The sequence below is a fragment of the Ochotona princeps genome, chromosome 6, assembly GCF_030435755.1.
Source record: "Ochotona princeps isolate mOchPri1 chromosome 6, mOchPri1.hap1, whole genome shotgun sequence".
NCBI lineage: Eukaryota > Metazoa > Chordata > Mammalia > Lagomorpha > Ochotonidae > Ochotona > Ochotona princeps.
Window position 1 is genome coordinate 36,448,992 of NC_080837.1, and position 14,491 is coordinate 36,463,482.

General features: G+C 48.6%; 1 protein-coding gene across 1 annotated transcript in view; it reads left to right on the forward strand.

Moving 5' to 3' along the window:
* Positions 1–14,491, forward strand: part of EHD4 (EH domain containing 4) — an 81,157-nt gene that overhangs the window by 30,516 nt on the left and 36,150 nt on the right. The window contains exon 3 of the mRNA XM_004578154.2: positions 1,433–1,530. Within this exon, the coding sequence (XP_004578211.1) occupies positions 1,433–1,530 (98 nt within the window). The remainder of the gene's footprint in view (positions 1–1,432; positions 1,531–14,491) is intronic.

Below are 14,491 nucleotides of genomic sequence, written 5' to 3' on the forward strand. Positions count from 1 at the left end.
GAGTTCCATTGGGGTATCAAGCCTCAGCCAGCCAGACAGTCAGGCATAGCCTCCAGATGTCACAAGTGCTTTCTGTTCTGCTTTTCCTCCTAACCCAAAGGTTGGGATATCTCCTCTCCCTGTGTCTTTGACACTACCAGACAGAATGTGTGAAAAACTTGTCCTGAGCACCTTCAGAGAAAGTTGTGTGGAAGCGTGGATAATAGCATCTTGGGCTCAGGCCTGCCGTCCCTAGCCCACCAGAGAGTGCCCCCTGAGCTGTACCCTGCCATATGCACTCTGTAGGTTGGCAGCCTCCCCACCCCAAATTACTGGCATGCTTGCCTTCTGACTATTCCTACCACTTGCACTGAAGGGAAGAACTAAGCTGGTGCCAAGCATTTCTGAGCTTTCTGCCGTACAGAGAATGCAAGCAGCCATTTACGGCACACGGTGCCTGTCTTCAGGGACCATTGCAGGGGAGGGGAGGGAACTTCCTCCTTGTGCTTGGAATTACACAGTGAGAGTCAACAAAGGACGTCACCAGTGCCTGTCCAGACATCCCCTTTACACACGAGGATCAGTAGGCCCTAGTCCAGGAGCCCTTAGACAGTGCCTGGGCAAGGCCAGGGAGAACTCAAGCTCAGGTCTTCTGCTCTCCAGTTCTGAGTTTTCCTCCCACGCTACCATACTTCTGTGGGCCAGAGGCAGCTGACTGGGGCTGTAGCAGGCAGGATGGGGGTCAGAAGGTATGGTACCAGGCGGGTTGGAGACTTGGAGATGCTCAGCTAGGGTCTTTTCCAAATTCCACCCTTGGCTGGATCTCTTAGGGCCCCTATGTACCTGGAAGACCAGGGGTGTGGCTCACAGCTGCCAGCTTCTCCTTGGGCCTGAGGCTGCTTGTTGATTCCCTGGGGCATGGAAACAGAGTCTGGGACCTCCTTCAACATTCAGGCTGGCAAGAGGGAAGGGCCTAGACAGAGTTCCAGTGCCACCGTGAGCCCTGACAGCACGTAAGATGCCTGAATGCAGAGACACAGGTGCCTGGCATGGAGGAGGGGAGGAGAGGCTCATGGGCTTTCCGACCTAGATTTTTACAACCTAGAGTGACTCCAGCAAGTTACCTAACCCCCGTCAGGGTGATGATGATTTCTTCCTTGTTGGTTCAACAAGTACCCTCTTACAGGAGATGATGTTCATGCAATACTTCAGTGTCTGAGAAATGTTAGCTCAGGTAAAAACTAATAGTACAGAGTCAGCTGGTAGGTAGATGCAGATGCCAATGTGCACTCCATCCCTGTCTTGCGGCCTAGAATCTATTCTCTGTGGCCCCACTGAGGTTGCTGTCAGCTTTCTCCAAGTCCCTGCTGTGTGGGAGGCATTGGGAAGGGTCCTCAGTTAGAGCACTCTGCCAGGCCTGGCTTCTGACCTCAGCTTGACCTGTGTCTTTCAGGTTCATGTGTTCCCAGCTGCCCAACCAGGTCCTGAAGAGCATCAGCATTATCGACAGCCCTGGCATCCTGTCCGGGGAGAAGCAGCGCATCAGCCGAGGTCAGTGCCCACCCAACCCTGTTAACCCTGTCATCTCTGGCAAAGCCTGCCATCCTGTCTTCCCATGTTCCTGGGCAGCTGCAGGCACCCTGCCTGGGAACAAACTGGAGGTCAGCACATCAGAATCTCTGCCCTTCCAACTGTGAACCCTTCTGGATCTTAGCCACATCCTCTGAATGCTTTTCAACTCTTGTCTGCCATCGGGATCCACCTAGGACAGAAACACAGGAGGAAGGGGCTCAGAGGGAGAGAGAGAGGCCTCCTCCCACAGCCTGGGTTCCCTTGTCCCCACACACATCCAACCCTGAGCACCTACAGCTCTTTCCCACACAGCACGGCTTCACTGGGCATCTGTCTGGAGGCAGCTCCTGGTAGGGAGAAGCCTCTACTCTGGTAAAGAAAGCAGGCAGTGGCCCAGTGACCACACAGAGAAACAGGTGATGAGCTGGAATAAATCCAGAGAAACAGGTGATGAGCTGGAATAAATCCTAGGAGACATGGACCCTAGAGCAAGGTGCAGGGATTAGGGCCCTGGTCTGCCTGGAGGTGCTGGGGAAGCTCCCTGAAAGAACCAGGCTCTGGGGAAGAGTAGGAATTACCTAAGGGATGCTCTGGCTGGGGAGGAGGACCTGGGCAACTCTCCCAAGTGACCTGTGAAGAGGGAAAAGTGCTTGAGCCACGAGGTCAGGGCTGAAGGGTTGCTTCAGCCTCTAGAGGGCAGGGCCTTGAGGCCGTGATTCTAGAGCTGCACCTGTCATCTCCCCTGCCCTGCTGGAGACAGGGACCACAGGGCAGGTGCCTGGACATAGCTCTCTAACAGAAAGGAAATGTCTGGCTCCTGGGGAGTGAGGGTGGAGCCTTGCAACCACAATGCAGGGCAAGCAATTCTCCCTGGCTCCCGGTCCTTGACGTGCAGAGGTGGTTCTGGAAGGCTTTGGTGAGAAGGAGGCAGTGGGGCACATGGATGGCTGCTGTCACTCCTTCAGTCCCTTGAATGGCAAAGCCATGGCCTACTGAGATGTACAGGCCTGCCAAGGCCACACAGCACCTGTCTGGGATCATCATGGTTACGGCCACCACATGCCAGTGGCTTGGCCTTCAGCTCAGAAAGCAGGAGCATTGTTACAGCCAGGCAGGAGTCCAGGGGCAAGGGTGAACAAAGGGCTTCTCGTGCCATGAGCTCAGCTTTCTCAAGGCATTGCAGAGGTACCTGCCCTACTGCCCACATGAGGCTATCCTGAGGGGGGACTCCCCTGGTTCTCTGAGGGACTCTGCCATCAGGCTAGGCTGGGATCTCCAAGACCCTGGTAGTGACAGTCATGCCTTGGGACCCTGGTCAGTTACCAGAATCCACAGATGCTCGCAGCCCTCCTGCCCAGTAATGTACATAAGTCTAATGTGCACACATCCTACTGTACACTCTGAATCATCCCTGGTTTACAGCATCTAGTACAATGTTCAACATCCGGTACAATGCCCTCTGACACCCGTTTACATCTGGTTTAGGGAATAATGGCAGGAAGGCAATTCTGGACATGTTTGATATGCACAGTGGTTTTGCCCAGATATTTTCTCCTTGGTTGGTTGAATCTGCAGATGCAGCATCCATAGGTATATAGGGAGGCTATATAGAAAACAACCAGGCTAATTCTGTCATAGATATCTTTGTTGGTCTTATCCTCCGCTACAAAAGCAACAGATGTTTGTTATAAAGGATTCAAATGTGAATGAAAGCCTAAGAAAATCTCACTGCACTAAACACACTGAATGGGTTTTTCTGGCTCCTTACAAACTTTTTTTCTTTTTAGAAAATGTATATATATTTATATTTTAATTGGAAAAAACATATATATATTTTCTAATTGGAAAGGCAGAGTTACAGAGAAAAAAGAGAGGGAGAAACAGAGAGATCTTCCATCTACTGGTTCGTTTCGCAAATGGTCACAATGGCCAAAGCTGACTGGTCTGAAGCCAGAAGCCAAGAGTTTCTTTCAGGTCTCCCTCATGGGTATAGGGGTTCAAAGACTTGAGCCATCCTCCACTGCTTAGCCAGGATAGACAGTGGAGCAACTGGGACGTGAATCTGTGCCCATGTGGGATGCCAGTGCTAAAAGCAGTGGCTTAACTCACTGAGCCACAGTGCCAACCCTGAGACAATCATGCTTTTGATATATGTTTATAACTCCGTGCCAGTAAGTTTAAAACTGTTTATTTGTTATTATTTATTTGAAAAACAGAAAGACTGAGAAAGAGAGTGAGTGCGTGTCTGCTGTTCACTCCTCTAATGCCCACCACTAGACTAGACTGAAGCGGAAGCTCAGGACTCAGTCTGTGTCTCCCCCATGGGCAGCAGGAACCCCACCACATGAGCCGACAGCTGCTGTGTCCCAGGCTGTCCACTGGCAGGAAACCGGACATAGAAGCAGAGCCAGAACTAGAAATGGACACTGCTGGGTGGAATGAGTGTGTTCCAAGAGGCGCCCTGATCACTGCACTGAATGCCTACCTCAAACAATTTGTTGTTATTATTAAGGGCCAGCCCAGGATCTTTAATTTGGCCCAGGAAAGTTCTTCTGCAACAGGTTAAAAAAAAATTAAGAGGAAAATGAAGCTAGTCATATTGTACAGCTTTTCTGAGTTGTCTGTATTATTTCACTCCTTTTATCTTTAAGTGTACTGGAAAATGATATGGTTCTGATGAATGTTCTTTTTATCTCTAATTTTTTTTTTAAGATTTATTTATTTTTATTGGAAAGGCAGATTTACAGAGAGAAGGAGAGAGAAAGAACTTCTATCTTCAGGGTTCATTCCCCAAGTGGCTGCAACGGCTAGAGCTGAGCCAATCCAGAGCCAGGAACCTCCTCCAGGTCTCCCACGTGGATACAGGGTCCCACATATCCACTAGAGGCTTTGGGCCATCCTCTACTGTTTTTCCAGGCCACAAGCAGGGAGCTGAATGGGAAGTGGAACAGCCAGGGTACAAAAATGATGTCCATATGGGATCCAGGCACATACAAGGCAAGGACTTTAGCCACTAGGCTACCATGCCAGGCCTCTTTTTATCTTTAATTTTAAGACCTCTGGAGTTTGGATCCCACAGTATCTTATTTCTTTTCGTTGGTGGGCTTTTGGCTAATCCTAATTGGCCACATTCTTTGGCCTTTTCTTTTGCTTAGTATTTGTATCAGTCATAGCTCCTGTTGAATCAGGTTGCAGTATGACATAAGGCCTTCAGCATGCTTTGAAGATGGGTTCATCCTAGTGCTCTATAGTAGATTCTGACTCATATCCTGGTGTGACTTACTGTGGCCTGTACTTGCTCACATCCTATGCACAGAAATAGCACGTATAGTTCCAGTCAGTCTGCCAGTCCCCACTGCTCTCAGGGACAAAGCAACTGCCAGCAAGGCATCTGAAGCTGCAAAGTGTGGCAGCTCTGTCGCTCACAGCAGCTTCCTCAGGCTGGCAGCCACATGGCATTAAACACAAAGCTGGTGGCTAGAGTCAGCCAACACTCTACTGCAACAAATACACCATAATTGAAAGCTACTCCACCTTATGCTGCTGCCTGTAGTGCCACCTGCTCTCTTGTTGCTGTTGCTCTGCTCAGTGCTTCTCTCCAGCTCCGCCTCACCAGGAATCAGCATCAACCCTGCATGAGAGACTAGGTGGCCCCGTAGACATCTAAGACGTCTCCCGAGGACTTTACCATCCTCCTGCCTCTCTCTTGGCTACAGTGCAGCTGATGGATTAACCCCGCCCCCGGTTCCCTTCAGCAAGTGTACCCCTTTCACGCAGAGATGTGGGTTGATAGTAGTGTAATAGTCTCAGGTACTGAGTGTCCCTGCTCTGTGTCTATGCTGTGCTTATTGTTTAACATTTATTATCCCACTTAAACCTAAACACTATCAGAAGCCTCCAGAAGCCAGCCCTGGGTCCCCCAATCTCTAACACATCTCCAGAAAAGCAGGGCCTGGTGGGAACTGTGAAAACGTCCCACTACTCCTGATAGCCCAGACCTCTAGTTTCTGTGGTGACCATACAGACCAAGCAGGGTAGGTGGTGTCACTGGAGAGGCGGGTGGGAAGGAGGGGGGTGTGAGGTGACTGCTGAGCACCCCAGGGAGATCCTGGCACCCCACGAAACAGTTCTCCCGTCAGCTTGACGCCAGACCTGCAGTGGGTGAGCAGTTCCATGCTGTGCTTCCTCGCTGAGGATCCAGTGGAGATAGGCAAAGCCTGGATCCAGGAACTAGTTACTCGGGGACCGCAGAAACCACCCGACATTTGCAATCTATGCTGTTAGAGGCAGTCCATGGCCAACCCACGTGGGTATTTGGAGTGGCCTGTGGCAGTTATACTGTGCCTTAGCTCAGCCTGCCCCGTCAGCAGACTCTGAGAGCAACTGTGTGGTCAGGGCTGCATTCCCTGCCCCCTTTCCTTGCAGTGGAGCACTGAGGGATTCAGTGAGTTCTGCATCAGCATTCTAGGGAAGGACCCGTCAGCTGAGGGGCCACGTCAGGAGCCACATGTGTGAGTTGGTTTGGGAGTGATTTTTAGTGTGCTCCACACTACACATGGACACCTGTTACCCTTCAAATGCTCCTTCAATTTTATTATAATGAACAGAAAAAAAAAGATGTCGGTTTCATTATTTGGCCATATAAAATGTTGACTTCCCATCAGGCAGGAATGCAAATGTTCTGATGAGTTTGTAATAATATTCTAATCAAGGAATGGCTAGCTGCAAGTCCTACAAATGCCTCTGGAACCTTTTCTTGTATTTTATTGGCCAATAGAAGGACGTTTTACTTCTTGTGATTTTTTTTCTAACTTGTCTTGCTGAAGCAGGCAGGTGAAACCTCAGCTGAGCCATTCCTTGGAGGGCTCTTTGTGCTGCATTGGTAACGGCAGCCAGGGTTTTGACACGTGATCAGAAAAGAGAACATCACTCGTCTCCTCACACATCCTTATTTTCATTTCCTATCTCCTGTTCCAGCCCCTGAACCATGTGCTTCCAGTACTATCGCTTATGCCACACTGGATGTAGATGGAACCTGGGATTTATCTCAGAACTCGGTGTAAGGAGCTCTGTGTTCTCAGCTATCTGGGACACGTCTCTGGGATGTGGCTGCTATCACAAAAGTTCCCACCTAAGGAAGATAATGCTTTGAAAAATTCTGGTGTAGTAGCAGATGGACCTGTCGATCTACCCGGCATGGTAGCATTCTGGAGGGGCTTTATTAGCCAAAACTAATTATTCCTGCAGTTAGCTGAGAGTAGGAGACTTTTTTTTTTTTTTAAGATTTATTCATTTTATTACAGCCAGATATACACAGAGGAGGAGAAACAGAGAGGAAGATCTTCCGTCCGATGTTTCACTCCCCAAGTGAGCCGCAACGGGCCGGTGCACACCGATCCGAAGCCGGGAACCTGGAACCTCTTCCGGGTCTCCCACGCGGGTGCAGTGTCCCAATGCATTGGGCCGCCCTCAACTGCTTTCCCAGGCCACAAGCAGAGAGCTGGATGGGAAGTGGAGCTTCCGGGATTAGAACCGGCACCCATATGGGATCCCGGGGCTTTCAAGGCGAGGACTTTAGCCGCTAGGCCATGCCGCCGGGCCCAAGAGAGTAGGAGACTTTGTGTAGCTCTCAATAGACTTGACTGTGATATCAAAAATACTTTTTTTCCTCTTAAAATTTGAATAGCTCTAGAAAAAAGAGGCCGTAGGTGTCCACTTCTCACTGCCTCTGCATATTCTGCCTGCATTGACAGCATATCAGGTGGAAATCTGAGGATGTGTTTTCCTGATGTCTAAGTCCTTGTCCCAGTCCGTTCATTCTAAGTTGGAGCGTGGAACTGACAAGATGGTGATGATGAAAGAACCGAACAAAAGCAGTAATCAAGAGGATACAAAACAGGGAGGATCTAGCAAGTAACAGACCACGACAGAAGCTTCAGAGTCATTGATTGACCTTTCAGTAGCCACATGCATCTTTAAGGCCTCCTAGACTTGGCCATGTTAAGTAAGGCCCTCAAGAATAGGAAAGATGTGTGATTCCTGCCAGCTCAGGATGTGCAGGCTGTGATGAAACCCACAGGCACAGCCGGGGCACCCAAACATAACATCACAAAAGAACCGACCAAGTAGGGAAGCAAGCTGTGATAAATAAGGGTGCAGGAAAAGATAGGAAAGACGAAAACAGCCTGTAATCAGGGAAGTGCAGCCACAGCTACTTGACAAGTTGTATGAACTTTAGAGACAAAAGACCGGATTTTGAAGGCTACCCAGGAAAGGAGAGAGGACAGGGAGAGATGTCTAGATAATAATGACTTCCCCTCTCAGGCCTTAGCCGCGAGAGGGACTTGAGAGGAAAACACTCATGCACACATACGCAATGTGGGTTTTCTCCTACTGGACAGAGGAGGCCTGGAGTGCTTTATTAGCAGGTTCTGGCCTACAAAGACCCTGGAGGAAGCCTACGCAGAGCCATGGGTGGTTGACAGGTCCTGGGGCAGGTCAGGAGCTGGAGGCCAACAGGCAACCAGAGGTTGTGGGCATCAGCACTAAATCTCTCAATTTTCCCAAGAGGGGCCTCTCTGGTGCCCCTGGATACAAATACACCAAGGATTTGCCCTGGCAGTGTTACCAAAAAAAAAAAAATATATATATATATATATATACATATATATATATATATATGAGATAATAATAAAATTAAAGGGTAGGGCAAATTGTAAAGCAGCACTGGCTACACCCCCATTCTGGTCACCATGCCATTATAGGTGCCTCCCACAACTAGGCCAGCTTATCCACAGCACTGCACTCTGGTCACTGGAGCACATTGGACCCACAGCCTTTCTCCGAGGTGCTGCTCCTAACACTGACTCCCCATCCTGTGACTGGGATCAAGTTCCCCAGCAGTTCACTTCATTTCTTAGTCTTTTGACCTGATAGCAGTTAAAAGCCTTCATACCTCCTCTTTGTCCATTGCCTCTTCCCAGCTGTAGGTCTCCAGGGACTTCATCACCATACCCTTGTATCTTCTCCTTGGGTTGCAGCAGTGGAGCAGGCAGGGCCCAAAGCTGAGCCTTGAGTCACAGCAGTAGGAGCTACCAACTACTATCCAGGTTGTTTGCAGCCATGGACAAGTTCAGTCAATAAGGAATGAGCTCCTGGCAGCCAGGCCTCCAGGTAGGAGCTGGGAATGTGCAGGGGAGCAAGGGGCCTTCACTGTCCTGGACTTGCTGCACCTGTGTTGCCTGGGAACACTGTCACCTGAACACAGATGGGCTTCTTGAGCTGGGACTCAGCAAGCCAGCCAGACAGACGAGGCTACTTCCCTTAGCAAAGGGAAAACCCCGGGGGCAGAAAAAGCAAGTATGTGATTTTCCTCATCACACATGGCGAATACCAGAGAGGAAGCAAATATGGTGCTGAATTTGACGAGGAGTCCATGAAGTGGCTTGCCACCCTCTGGAAAAGCAAGTAGGCCTGTGAGTGACCTTTCAGCTAAGACCCTACAGGCGAAGGAGCTAACCTTGTGAAGCAAGCCCAGGTAAAGGGCTTACCATTTTTTTTTTTTTCCTTTAAAGATTTATTTATTTATTATTTGAAAGATTTACAAAGAGAGGAGAGGCAGAAAAATCTTCCATCTGCTGGTTCACTCCCTAAGTGACTACAATGACTGGAGCTGAGCCAGTGTGAAGCCTGGAGCCTCCTTCAGGTCTCCTATGTAGGTACGGGGTCCCAGAGCTTTGGGCCGTCCTCTACTGCTTTCCCAGGCCACAAGCAGGGAGCTGGATGGGAAGTGGAGCAGCTGGGATTAGAAATGGTGCCCATATAGGATCCTGACACATGCAAGGTGAGGACTTTAGCCACTAAGCTACCATACCAGGCCCTTACCTGATGTTTCTGATGATACTTAAACATCTCAAGAATCAAATGTGCACCTGTGGACTTGAATTCTTGCCAATCTGTGTATCTCTGAGGTCATTTCTACAACCTTCACTACTCTATATGAACAAATCACTCTTTGATGTTGTTGTTGTTTATTAATTACATTGCATTATGTGACACATTTTATAGGTACTGGGATTCCCCCCCACCCCTCCCCAAACCCTCCCCCAATTGTGGATTCCTCCACTTTGCTGCATTGCCACAGTTCAAGTTCAGTTGATATTCTTTCATTGCAAGCATATACCAAGCATAGCGTCCAGTATCTTATTGTCCAGATAAGTTCAACGGCTTCTTGGGGAGACCATCTCTGGTCTGAAGGTAGAGCCAGCAGAGTATCATCCCGATCAATTAAAAACCCCAACATAACATCAGCCACAATTTATAACATTATGGAATTAGTGGACATAGTATTGAGTAACCAATTCGTTTAAAAAAAAAAAAAGCAAGTTCTGTGACTTCTTCATTGACATTTCAATTTTAGTTTATATACAACCACAAATCACTGTTGGCCCAGTCAAGGGATTGAAGCCCTGGGAGACCATACTGTGTCGTCAGTGAAAAGACATGGAGTGGAATAGATGGGCTGGGTTCAAGTTCAGATCAATTTTTCACAAATCATGTGGCCTTGCAGTATTGTAATTCTGGCTGTAATAGGGACAGGACCAATAATCGTACCTACTGAAGAGGATTTGTGATAAATAAGTTAATACTTAGAAATGGGAGCTGGTGTTGGGATGTGGTGAGGTAAGCTATGGCTGCAGTGCCAGCATGTCAGCTATACAGGAGCGTTGTTTGGGATCCAGGTGCTCCGCTTCTAATTCAGTTCACTGCTAATGGCTTGGGAAAGCAGCGGAAGATGGCCCAAGTGCTTGGGCCCCTGAACACCTATCAGAAACCCAAAGGGAGTTCACAGCTTCTGGCTTCTGCCTGACCCAACCCAGGCTGTTGCAACCATTTGGGGAATGATACAGCAGAGGGAAAATTTCATTTCCTCTCTCTTTCTTTCTCTCTCTCTTTTTCAAAAGATTTATTTATTTTTATTGGAAAGTCAGAGATATACAGAGAGGAAGCTCTTCTGTCCGATGATTCACTCCCTAAATGGCCACAATGGCCGGAGCTGTGCCGATCTGAAGCCAGGAGCCCGGAGCCTCCTCCGGGTCTCCTACGCAGGTGTGGGAGTCCCAAGGCTTTGGGCCCTCCTCGACTGCTCTCCCAGGCCACAAGCAGGGAGCATGATAGGAAGTGGGGCCGCCGGGATTAGAATCAGCGCCCATATGGGATCCCGGCACATGCGAAGTGAGGACTTTAGCCATTAGGCTCTCATGCCAGGCCCTCTTTTTCTCTCTTATCTTGAATATTTCACCCTTCAAATAAGTAAGTATAAAATAGTACCCAGATTAGCACAAAATAAGTGCTCAATAAACCTTAGCTGTTACTACCGTCAGCATTGTTGTAGTACTGTTGGAGTCAGAGTTTCTGGGGGCTGAGTTTTGTCTTCTTGCATTCATTTCTCTTCTCAGTCAAGTTAGTTAAATTAAGGAGTTTCCTATTCAGGAGGTGGACCTGCTGTTTTTGTATAATTGTTTCTGCCTTTTTTCTGCATATGTCATTTCTATAGCTGATTAGCTTTTAAAAGATGTTATATGAAAGAAGTCAGACACAAGAGAGATGAAGTTCCTCAAAGAGTTGTCTATGTTGTCTTATCAATACTTCATTCTGACTTATGGCTGAGGAAGATGATGATGTGATGCTCTTAACCAGTGTTGACCTGGCACCTAGTCTCAGAAGAGATTACCACGGCTGTTCCCTCCTGTAGACATAAGAGTGCATGCAAGAACCAAGAAGGATTGCCGGAGTCCAGCTCCAGCCGAGGTTCGGAGCTCGGGAAGGGTGCGTGGATGAGGCGTGTAGAAAGAAAGAAGGAGACGGACCACCAGATTCCTTGATCGTAGTGGACAAAACGAGAAAGCTGTCCGCTTTATTTATACAGAAGCAGTACAAAGTTTTTTCTTAGGGGCATATTAACATAGCTTCAGGGGGGCACAATTTACAACTTCCTGAGAAAGGATTGAGGAAGGATTCCACATTCCTTGCTTATCTTGGCTTGCCAGTCTTCATCTGCTCTCCTCAGGTCTGGGCTATAACCTAGGCGCCATCTGTATCAACCAGACCCCTATCTTGTATGAGTTAAAAGGACTGGGGCCTTGTTCTATGGGGATCAGGATTATTGACATTAGTTGGCCATAGGTCTGTAAGCTCACAGTTTGTTAACCAAACAAGTAAAGCAAGGGTAAAAACGGCGGAAAGAATTGCAGTTAGCAATGAGCTAAGTTACTCTATTTAAGTTTCAACTCTACAATGGGTGAGTGAGTGTTTCCAAAGACAATTCTACAAATTGTTTCAGTATTAGGCAAGGCATTATCCATTCCAACGTTGCAACCAAGAGTTTTTCAGTAGACAACACATCTTATGCAGTAATACACTCCTAATACAATTCTTGTTCTACAACTTATCTATCACTAAATGGGAGAAATACATCAAGAGAGAAAAAACATGAAGATCTAAGACAAAAAGTTATAAACATTACATTCCTCCACAACTGCAGGCTTTACAACTTCATAAATGATCAAACAATAATCAAAAATATCTCTTTATGATGTTAGTGAAATCACCCTATATTTCCTCTAGCTAAAATTTTATGAAAACAACTAAAACAGCTACATTTTCTATATTCTAAAGAATTGCAAGGACAGGCTAACCTTTAAGACCACAGTAACTATATTTTTTGCCTTAGCAAGATAGGCTTCAGGGTTACAGTAGCTATATTCTTCGTCATAGCAGTATGGCCTTTAGGGTCATAGTAACTATATTCTTTGTCATAGCAGAATGACCTTTAGGGTCACAGTAACAGGATAACTTTTAGGGTTCCTCTTATCAAGCCATTCCCCAGAAAGCATGATAAATATCTGGGCCAGATTTTCTGGCAATGGGTAAACAGCACAGACTTAATTATACTCCTGTGTGTAGTTAAAGGCCCACTCACCAGGACATCCTCAGTAACATTAACTCTTAAGCTCATGTTGGTTGTAAAAGCCATCTCACAGGGGCAGACAATGCCTCAATAGATTACATAGTGGGGTGGTTGAGAGTCCATGCGAGGGGGAGTGAAAACTGCGTCAAGGTGGTCAGAGATGAATCCACTTAGCCCTGCTAAGCAGCTGGTAGCTCCCCGGGCCCTGCCAGTCAGGGAGCTGTTCTCTTCACACCTTCGTGCTATACACACCTACTGCATGGCCTGCATCAAAGGATGGGCGCTTGGGGCGCTTTAGGTCCAGGTGGATGAAATGTGGGTACATGGTGAGGGACACAAGACAGGAGACTGGGTTTCATCAGTATTGCATGGGTTACCAAGGGGTGAGGTAGTGGATGCTATAGAGCAGAGCTGGGGCCCCAAAGCTGTTTTCATATGGAGACGTTAACCAATGATTGCCACCATGCGTGATTCGGAGTTGATATTCCATTCCCCCACCGCCCACTACTGAGGATCCGGGACTGCCCCTGGTGAAGTGTTGGCTGACCATGTTCCCTAGCTAGTGCCAAGGCTAGATTGAGGCCAGGCTGAGAGGTGTTGGACCCCACTGGCTGCTTGAGCTGCTAGCAGGAAATCCTGGCTTCTTTTTGTCTCAGGGAAGTTTGCTGACAAACACATCCCGGACTGCTTTTCCGCCAGTGCCACGGGAAATTCCACACCATGAGTGAGGCTGTGCCTCGTCTAAGGCAAGGAGATCCTCGCAGATGGTGTTGGCCAGGCCCCGGCAGCTATTTTTAGCTTCTGTTAATATTTTAACTGTGTAATGGATCAGGAAGAAGATACACTTAAAGCCTAGACTTTTTAATAAAAAGCAGAAAGCAAAAACAAGCAACACTAAAGTGAAGGAGGAGGAGAGGGACATCTGCTTAGGAGTCATTGAAGGTGTGAGATTCAGGAAAGATACTGCACCACTTTGCATTCAAGGGCATCAGACAGGCGAGGAGGTATTCTCGGGTTCAACGTCAGCTGGGGGTTGGCAGTCAACTTCTTAAGCACTCAGTGACGGGGACCAGGTGTTGAGGGGTGACAAACATCAGGATCACCCCCGAGTTTGTCCTCATGGAGGCTAAAGAGCAAGCACAAACTGCAGCATGGTGACCATATCCCACAGCAAGCAATATGGTGGCTGGTCCCATGGCAGCAGCTGCTGCTACTCTCGGGAGGACCTCTGAGGAGCTGATGCTTGGATTGGCAGAGAGCTGGAGAAGGAGCTTACAGCCAGTGCCAGGGGTGCATCAGACCTGGAAGATTTGGGGTACAGAAGGTGCTGCAGTCTGGGCCTGCAGGCAGAGCTAGGGGTCTTGGGGCAGCATTGCCAGTTGTGTCCTGAGAGGAATAAGAAGCCCTCGAAGGCTAATCATTGTGAACCTTCTCCTGGTTACCCAGCATTATCACTGTGAGAACCTGTGGGGGTCTTGAACTGGGCTGGAGCAGGACTGCCCTGGGACCACAGTGCTCTATTGTTCTGTCAGCTTGGTTTTCTCTTCCCTTGGTATGGGGCTGCCGCATCCATGCCTTTTTGTGTGGTCCCCTCTCCCTCTGCCCCTGAGTCCACAGGGCCGTGAACAATGTGAGCAGGCCTGGAGTAGGAGCTCTGCAGGGGAGCTTGTTAAGAAGCTGCCTCCTGACCTCTGGTTTTGGGCACCAGGCCAGGCCCCAACACCACCTATCCAGGGTCCTACTGCAGGGACCAGTCCCTGGAGGAATCTGGGTCACACTGAGCCTCTGCTGCCAGCTGTCCTCTCAACACACCCTTCCACCACCCCAGACCAAGAAAACAGAAAGGTGATGGCAAACTCGGAAACCCAGCACAGCAAACTTGAGCTGCATCCAACCTGTTTCCCAGGGGAGGAGCCAGTGAGAGGGATGGGGACAGCAGTTGTGGCCCTCCCCACCGGCACTGGGGGGGAG